Below are 9068 nucleotides of genomic sequence, written 5' to 3' on the forward strand. Positions count from 1 at the left end.
ATGTCAGAACCATTATCACCCTTCACAGACAGACATTAACTTCTTCGTAGCATCCAATATGTGGTCCGTGTTCTTCTCCTCAGTTGTGTAAAACAGTTTTTATAGTTGGTCAGGATCCACCCATGGCCCTCACTCTCTAGGTGAATGATGAGTCCCTTGTATGTCATTGATCTGTAGGTTCCACCTCCCTATTCCAAATGTCATTTATTTGCTGGAGACACCTCCTAGCCCTGCCCCATTTAAACAGGTTAGTTTTGACATGTCTGAAGTCGCGTGACCACCACATGCTTTCAGAACTGTTACTCAGAGAAAAGCCTCTTCCTGTTTGTCTCTAAATGTACTTCAGTTTCCTCCATGATAAAAGTATATGCCCAATATAGAAAATTTAAAGGTGAAAAGAAGAAAGATGCAGGGGGCCAGAGTGGCTTTTTGAAGGAATCATTTCAGAAAATGCTTAGGAGGGTCTGGGACTTACTCGACCTTGTGATTTTCCCTCTCTTTTCACCACACTTCAGAAAGAGCGGCTCCTGGCGAATGGGTGGGAGACAGCATGTGCGGTCAACATGATGGAGCTGTACAGCAGGCTACCGCGGGCGGAAGTGAGCAGGTATGGGGCCGGAAACCCTGGCTCTGCAGTGGTTAATTGGGAGTAAAAGGCACGGCTGCCTGTGGTCTTTACTATAAAACACAAAACAAAGCTTTATCCAGACTCTTTGAAATCAATTAAATATTGGTAGCAACCTGAGGGTAACAGATTAGCTATTAGGGGAGGTAGAGCTTGTGCCCAAACAAATGAGCAAGTGCACCTAGAAAATGCCCAGAGCAATCTCTGCAATGGAAGTTTGGCATGATCCCTGTTTTGGAGAAGGAAGAAAATGACATCACCCTAGCATTTGTAAGGGAAAAAGACCTCTGGCAGCAATTTTAAATGGATCTTCCCGCATTATAAAAGAAATACATGTTTGTTCTGAATAGTTTCCAGCAGTGCCGAGTCCGTGAGGTAAACCTGCGCTCCGCAGGCACATGTACATAAAGATAAATATTTATTGGTACATAAATTTTGGTTTTTTTCATCAGTGAACTTTACTATATATATTTGTCTGGAAATCCCCCTCTTTATTTTTAAACTTAAAAATGGGTCATATTTATCTTTACATATCAAAACTTTGAGGGTTAACATATCCTGTTTTCCTACATGGTATTTATTTATTTATTGTTTGTTCTTTGTGGATATACATGTTTATCTTTTTAGGTATACATGATGTACATGGTATTTATATTGCTGTGTTGTTAGAATATTTCAGTATTGATAATTTTAAACTGATAATTGATCAATTTTAAAGAAATGAAAAATGGTTTAGCTAGGCATTTAATTCCGGTGCTTTATGTTTCGTTTTAATTTCTCGTTTCAAACAACACTGAAGGGAACATCGCCATATATACATCTGTGTTAGTGCCTGCTTTAATTCTTTTTTCTTTTTTAATTTTCTTAGTTATAGTTGCACACAATATCTTTATTTTGTTGATTTATTTTTGTGTAATGCTGAGGATCGAACCCAGTGCCCGCCACATGTGAGGCAAGTGCTCCATCATGGAGCTGCAGCCCCAGCCCCTGCTTTAATTCTTTTACATTTAGTTCATGCTTCCTGGATTGTTCTTTTTCTTTTTTCCTTTGGAGACTTAGAGGTACAGCTTTTAGTCCCTTGAAAGGTCATGAGAAGAACTTTGGGCCTGGCTCTGCCACAGAACTTTTTAACGTTCAGAAACTTCACTGTTTTTCCGTGTTTGAGACATCGGTGATTGGCAGTGAAAGCCTTGAAGGCCTGAGAAAATGCAGTCTGCACGTAGCTGGCTCTGAGCTTCCGGCTCCTTCCAGAAGCTTTTAATATCCCTGTACTTGCATCCATAGTGGGGATGCTATACGGACTTTGTTGGATACCCAGCTTTTCTAGATAGTGTCATCAACCACAGGGAAAAGGTGACTTGCTTCTAGGCAGCCTTTGTTGCATCTGGCAGTGGCCTTTTGTAAATGGGAGCAGGTAACCTTAACAGAGGCCAGTGATGAGATGGGATGGCTTTGCTCTCTCCACCCCAAGCTGAACAGCCCTCCCAGCTCTGTGGCTGTCACAACGTCTGTCTGCATTTTCTCAGTACTGTGGAGTATAAAAAGAAGTCCAAGGTGATAAGCTTGTTCTTTTTACACATGCCAAGTTCCTACTGTGTGGCAGGCAGTTTTCTAAGCACAAGGGATACATCAGTGATCAAAATGGACCAAAGCTATATGCCTGTCCCTGGAAGCTCACATCCTAGTGAATAGCTTCAAATTAGCAGTCAGTCCTTATAGTTGCATTTGGTGATAAACCTCCTGGAGCCTTCATGGTGCTGTTTTTTCCCTAGAACTCTGTTAGGTAATCTGCCTTGGATGTCTGTTAGTCAGTTTTCTGCTACTGTGACAAATACCTGAAGTAATCAGTTTATAAAGTGAAGAGGTTTATTTTGCCTCAGGGCCTCCCACATGTTAAGCATGCATACTACTGAGCTATACCCCACCCCCAGCCCTCTTCCTTCTTTTTAGTACAAATAAATTAAAAAGGAACCACACCAGACAAACTATGTTGTAGCCAGTTTCTTTTTAATTAATATGTCGGGAGCGTCTCTCCACATTGGTGACCGTGGACCATCCCCTCAGACATTTTCACTGTCTAACATCATCCTTTACTATTTTGATCTCTGCTCAGGATCGAGTCCCTGGAATTCCTGGACGAGATGGAGCTTCTGGAGCAGCTCATGCAGCATTACTGCCTGTGTTGGGCAACCAGAGGAGGACAGGAGCTTGGTACAGATCATCTTTTGTTGCTTTGATGTAGAAATGGAGAATGTTTCCCCAGAGAAAGAAAGGTGTACCTGTGACTTCAGGCTCAAAAAGAACCCGAAAGCTCTGTCTATTAGCCATGAGCATACCTTGGGAATTCATGGTTCTGTCATCTGGGTTTTTATAGCATAGAATTCAGGAAAATTGTTTAAATGAGCCCCAGATCCTGAACAGCCAGCCAGCCCTTGACGGGTCTGCTGTGGAAATTCTGCAGTTGCAAGGTTAAGGACCTTGAAGGTTTAAAGTGATTCTGAAGTCTCCAGTGTTTGTCTCTTTTATCGGGTTTACTAGGTGTTAAACACACAAGTCGTCACACTCTCTAACAAGCCCGTGCCCTTGGTCATAGCTCCCTGGCTGTGACGCGTTAGCTTTCATCCAGCTCCTCCTCCCCACCTGCCCCAGGTCCTGCTCCCTGGTGGTTGTTATCAATGTGTCTACTCCAGGGGAAACTGTGTTAGATCAGGCACCTGTAGCAGCTGCCTCAGTGCCTCCTGCAGATGTGATCTGAATGACACACGACCTAGGCGCCTTGCGAGTGGAGACCTCGACAGAGGCCAGGTGACATGAGGGGCGGTCAGCCTGCTTGGGCTATCAATCTCTTGTCTACAGATTCACCCAGCTCAGCCCACAGAATCCTTTCAAACTTGTTTTGATTTAAAAAGTCACCTATTGGTGTGTTTTTATGTTGTCATCCTTTCCTAAATTATAAAACAATGTAATTTGGAAACTTCTGAAAAGTGTGGCAAAGAAAAGAAAATTGACCTGTACTGAGAGAGAACCTCTAGTAACTTTTCCTTTCCATGTTTTTTTCTAGATATTATCTTATTTTTAATAAAGCTGAATTTATACATTTATGTAACATTGATTCCTAACTTTTTTCAGCTTAATATGATAGCATAACCATTTCCCCTTTGCTACTAAATATTGTCAGCGAGCATAATTATGATGCTTTTATTGAGTTCCATCATGTGACTGTGTCTGATTTATTTAATTTTCCCGTGCTTTTGGAAATGTACATTATTTCTGATATTTTTGAGTTAACTATAGTTTTCCCCTCCCCCTGCCCTTTTGTAGTGCTAGGGTCGAACCACTGAGTTACATCCAAGGCCCAACTCTAGTTTTACAGAGCAATAGTAAATTGGCCATTTTAACGTATGGGGCCCCTTTGTCCCCACCCTCTGCCTGGGTGCTCTTGTGTCATGGTGAAAAATTATTTCTGCCTTAGCTCAAGGTTCAGCTGTTACAGGGTAGATTTTGGAGGTTTACTGCAGAGAGCCCTTAAATTGTTATATTGCTTTCCTAATCCCTTTTAAACTATTCATAAACAGAATCTTGCCCAACTTCTTGTTTCCTCGTGAAATCGCCTTTCACAGAGCAGGGGACAGCTGTAGGGGTGAGATGTCTGGGCCCAGGCCCGCCTGGTGGGCCTGTAGCAGTGTCTTGTTCCTGCAGCCTGCCTGCCCTCTGCTCGGTGCCTTGAGGGTCTCTGAGTCTCTGTCTCCCCCCTCAGGTCTGAAGGAGATCTCTTGTTGATCTGTTGAAAGCTCCTGTTGAGCTGGAAGCCGAGCTGTCTTCCCAGAGATGCATGGAGCAGCCTGAGTGATGGCCGCGGCCAGGGTGGGCCTCGCCTGTTGACCTCACTCCACGCTCTGAGAAGTCTTATTGTGAAGGTGGTCACGCCTGTTCCTGTTCCTGTTGACTTACTGTTGTTTAAATAAATCTCACTTGCCAAACGCCCGTGTCAAACCTCTGCTGGTTCCCTGTGTTCTGTGGGGTGGGCCAGGGTCACTTCTGTGACAGCTGAAGCCTGACCTTCACTTACTCCCATGAGTCGGACCCATAGTGAATCCATTTTGGGGTTCACTCCTTGGTGAACTGGGCTCTGCCAGACGCTGGAGCTCTTCTCCGGCTCGTGTGTGCTCTGGCCAGACCCACCTCTTCAGGGCTTCCTTCATCCTGGCTAGCGTGGCAGCTGAGTGGTTCATGGCAGGCTGAGTAATGGCCCTGCAGTGGCCACATCCTGATCCCTGGGGCCTGTGGGTGCACTACCTCCTGTGGCAAAGGGGCTTTGCAGGTGCCGTTAAGGTAGGAGTTTGGAAATGAGATCATCCTTGATTTTCAAGGGAACCTGATGTACTCATAGCCCTTTGGTTGGAAAGGGACAGAGGAGTGTCACACAAGGCAGTGGGATGTCAGACTAAGGAGTGATGCACTTGGAAGATGGACAAAGGGGCCAGAAGACCAGGAATGTGGGCAGCTTTTAAAAGCTAGAAAGGGCGAGAAAACACCTCCAGTGCTCCAGCCCTGTTGTCAGCTGGACCTTAGCTTCGTGAACCAGCTGCAGGTCTCTGACCTCCAGAACTACAAGAGCCACGTGCGTTAAGCCGTGAAGCCTGTGGTCATTTGTTAGAGCAACCGGAACCTCGTGGTCATGCTCCAGGTGAGTAGGGCCTCCAGGAAGAAACGCCACAACTCAAACATGGACCATGAGGGTCTGTGCTGAATGGCGTGTGCAGGAATGGCGCCAAGGAAGACCCTGGTCTCCCCTCACCTGGGGTCGGCACAGCTCCTTTTCACCATTCGGAATCCTCAGATCAGTGCTCCCCAGAGCACAGGCGTGTCCCCGCTGGTGGCCTGCCTGTGGGTGGCAGTCGGTGCACTGAGAACCTGAAGTGAGTGGGCCACCATGAGAGAGAGCTGCTTCCTTTTTGGTTACCTTTTCCATCTCAGTCCAAGGAGATCTTAGGCTGGTCATGGTCGCCTTCAGCAATCTGTGGTACTCACCAATCCAGAGTTGAAACCTTGAGACCGTTAGTGGGTGGCGAGCCAGTTTAGCAGATTGAAGTCCATTCACGTGAAGAGACGTAGACTAGGATAAAAATACAGCCCATTAGCGCAGCATAGGCGAGGATCGTGTTTTCCAAACTTCATTTTCATGTGTATCTGAAGGACTTTGTGAGTAGGAACTGGTTTGTAGTTGTTTCATTGTAGCACTTCACCACCAGAACAGCAACAATGCCGACTTGACATTGAGAAAAACTTTTGAGCCCCTCGTGGTGGCCCACACCTGTAATTCCAGCCGCTCAGGAGGCTGAGGCAGGAGGATCAAGAGTTCAAGGCCAGCGAGGCACTAGGCAACTCAATGAGACCCTCTCTCTACATAAAATATAAAATTGGGCTGGGGATGTGACTCAGTGGTCAAGTGTCCCTGAGTTCAATCTCAGTACCAAAAAGAAAAACTTTCATTGCATCAATGGTCTTTTTTGCCTTTGTATTTTTTATAGATCACCATGTATCCAGGGGCAATGATGCTCCATCACCGTTGATGGCTGTGTGGTAAAATATCTCTCAGAGTGTCAGGGCTTTGGACGAGGGTGTAGCTCAGAGCGCTTGCATAGCACAGGCAAGGCCCTGAGTTCAGTCCCCAGACTGCGAAAACCAAAGTCATTGGCATAATATCTTAAAAATGAGTCTATCTAAAGATGATTATTAAGAAAACAACAACAGAGGCACCGAAAGGGTGTTGGAAAAAATCCCAGAAACAATGCATTTGGGACTACCGAAGCCGAGAAGCAGCAGGTAAGGGCAGAGGGTCTTGCCAAGGGTTGGTTTCCTGCCTCCTCTGTCACACTTCTATGACCAGGACAGCACTGCAAGGTGTGCTTGACTTTTCAGATTGCAACTTGAAACCCATGTCCCCCTCAGTAGTCTAAACCCCCTGGTAATAATCCAGACACATGTCACCCAGTGGAGCCTCCTCTTTGGAAGGTCGTCTGGTGACCTTTATCCTTCTACTTTGGCTGCTTCAAGGATTCCCCACTAGACAGCCCCCTCTGCCCTGAGGATTCTTGGCAGGCACTTCCCTTGGCTGGCTGGGACCCTTCCTGCCTCTTCCGGCTTCTCCCCCTTTCCACCCGCAGTGCTTCCTCTGCCTGTAACCTCCAGACCTGGTCTCCATGGAGCACCATAGGCCCTTTTACTCTTCTTTTTTTTCAAAAATTTTTCTCTTTTTTTGGTTGTGGTGAAATATATATAACAGAATTATGCATTTTAAGCATTTCTAAATGCACAGTTCACGGGCACTGAGTGCACCCACATTATTATGCACCCATCTCCACCACCCATCTCCAGGACCTTTCACACCCCCAAGCTGAAACTCCGTCTCCATTGAACAGTGATTCTCTATTTCCTCTCCCCCAGCCCTGACAACTACTGTTGAACTCTGTCTTTATGAATTCCACTACTCTAGGGATCCCTTATGGGTGGAATGATATATTTGTATCTGGCATAATGTCTTTGGGGTTCATCCATACTGGAGCATTATCAGAATTCCCTTCCCTTTTTAAGACTGAGTACTATTCCTTGGTATTATGTACCACATTTGGATTATCTGTCTTCTGGTAGACATTTGGACATTCTCACTCTTTTGGATATTGTGAATTATGCTATCATGAATATTGGTATATGAATATGTTTGACTCTCAGTTCTTTTTTGGTATATACCCCAAAGTAGAATTGCTGGATCATTTGGTAATCTTATTTTTAATTTTGGGGGAGACCTCCATACCATTATTCAAAGCAGCTGTGCCATTTTACACTCTTACCAGTAATGCACAGAGGTTCCAATTTCTCCATATCCTTGTAACACTTGTTATTTTTAAAATCACATCCATTTAATTTTTTCCACATTTTTATTGGTGCGTTATAGTTGCACATAATGACAGGAATTTGTTGTTACATATTTGTACATGCACACAATATAGTTTGGCCAAAATCACTCCTCGGCACTTCCTTTGTAATTATGTTTTTTTTTTTTTTTTTAAGTAAGAGTCATCCCAATGAGTGTAAAGTGGTATCTCATTGTGGTTTTGGTTTGCGTGATTAGTGATTTTGAGCATCTTTTATTTGTATGTTTAGATCCTCCATCCATTCTGAGTCAGGTTTTGCGTTTGGTGTTAGGTAAGGAAACCAGCATTCCACTTGCACGTGGACGTCCAGTTTCTCCAGCCCCATTTGTCGAAGTGCCTGCCCTTTCCCCATTGACCAGTCTTGACATTCTTTTCAAAATCATCCGGCCACTTATGCGAGGGTTTCTTTCCAGGCCGCCTATTCTATTCCACTGGTCTATTTGTCTGTTTTTATGTCAGGGTGAAACTATTTTGATTATTGTAGCTGTACGGTAAGTTTTGAAATTAGGGAGTGTGAGACCTCCAACAACTTAAGTTTTGAGATGGTTTTGGCTGTCCAAGGTCCCTTGAGATTCTAATGAATTTTGCGAATGTGAGTAACTGTAATAACCAGGTATTAGACTTTTTTTTTTCTTTTTTCCAGCGCTGGGATGCAACCATGGCCTCGCACATGCTCAGCACACGCTCTACCGCTGAGTACACCCCCAGCCGTCAAACTAGGTTTTAATTTTACAGCTCTTCTTTCATTTTCGGGTGGGAAGTGGGGATGGTCATGAATAAAATACTCGCTATGAGTAGGATATAGATTTATATTTTGGCTTATTTTATATCCCTCCTTGTTCTTCAAAAGGAATTGAGATGGCTAATAAAACTGCAGCAACACAAAACACAAAAACAAATGCTTGGGGGATTTGGAACGTGAGTTTAAAAAAAAGAAAAATGAAAAAGGCCACGAGTCAGGTGGGCTCACAAATGTGAATGTTTTATTGTCTTACGCAGGAACCGTCAGTGGGCCACAAATCTGATTCCCCCCACGTCCTCATCAGGATGAAACATGATCCAGTTTCCATAGAACCACAGCCAGCCCCGTGCTCAAGAGAGGCACAACTCTCCGCCTGAGGCCCCAGAGAAACGGAGCGTCTTCCCTGAGATCCCTGCAATCCATGTACTTACAGCCCGGCTTGTGGAGCGGCTGGCCAGGGTCCCTGAGGCAAACCAATGACTTAATGCTAAAATGAAAGTCCATGAAGGCGATTCTTCAAGGCCCAAACAAAGCAGCCCCGTTGTTCAGCTCTGGGAAGCTGCATTTAATACGAGAGCAGAGTTTAGAAAATCTGAAGAGTGAAAGCTACAGAACCGATGGGCCTAACTGTTGTTCCTGAAAACAGCACATTTTATACAAGATTCCTGGTCTCGAACTGGAGATGAGAATCTTAGGGGGTCGGGGCAGGGTAGGATGGACGTCAAGTTGACAAAGTGACGCAGATCAAAATGCTCTAAAAACCAAC

General features: G+C 44.8%; 1 protein-coding gene across 1 annotated transcript in view; it reads left to right on the forward strand.

Moving 5' to 3' along the window:
• Positions 1-4603, forward strand: part of Lcmt1 (leucine carboxyl methyltransferase 1) — a 48770-nt gene extending 44167 nt beyond the window's left edge. Inside the window, exons 9-11 of the mRNA XM_076840145.2 lie at positions 516-607; positions 2739-2836; positions 4383-4603. Coding sequence (XP_076696260.1) covers positions 516-607; positions 2739-2836; positions 4383-4405 — 213 coding nt within the window. The 3' untranslated portion in view covers positions 4406-4603. The remainder of the gene's footprint in view (positions 1-515; positions 608-2738; positions 2837-4382) is intronic.
• Positions 4604-9068: the final 4465 nt, after the last annotated feature.

Source organism: Callospermophilus lateralis, chromosome 19 (genome assembly GCF_048772815.1).
Source record: "Callospermophilus lateralis isolate mCalLat2 chromosome 19, mCalLat2.hap1, whole genome shotgun sequence".
Taxonomy (NCBI): Eukaryota; Metazoa; Chordata; class Mammalia; order Rodentia; family Sciuridae; genus Callospermophilus; species Callospermophilus lateralis.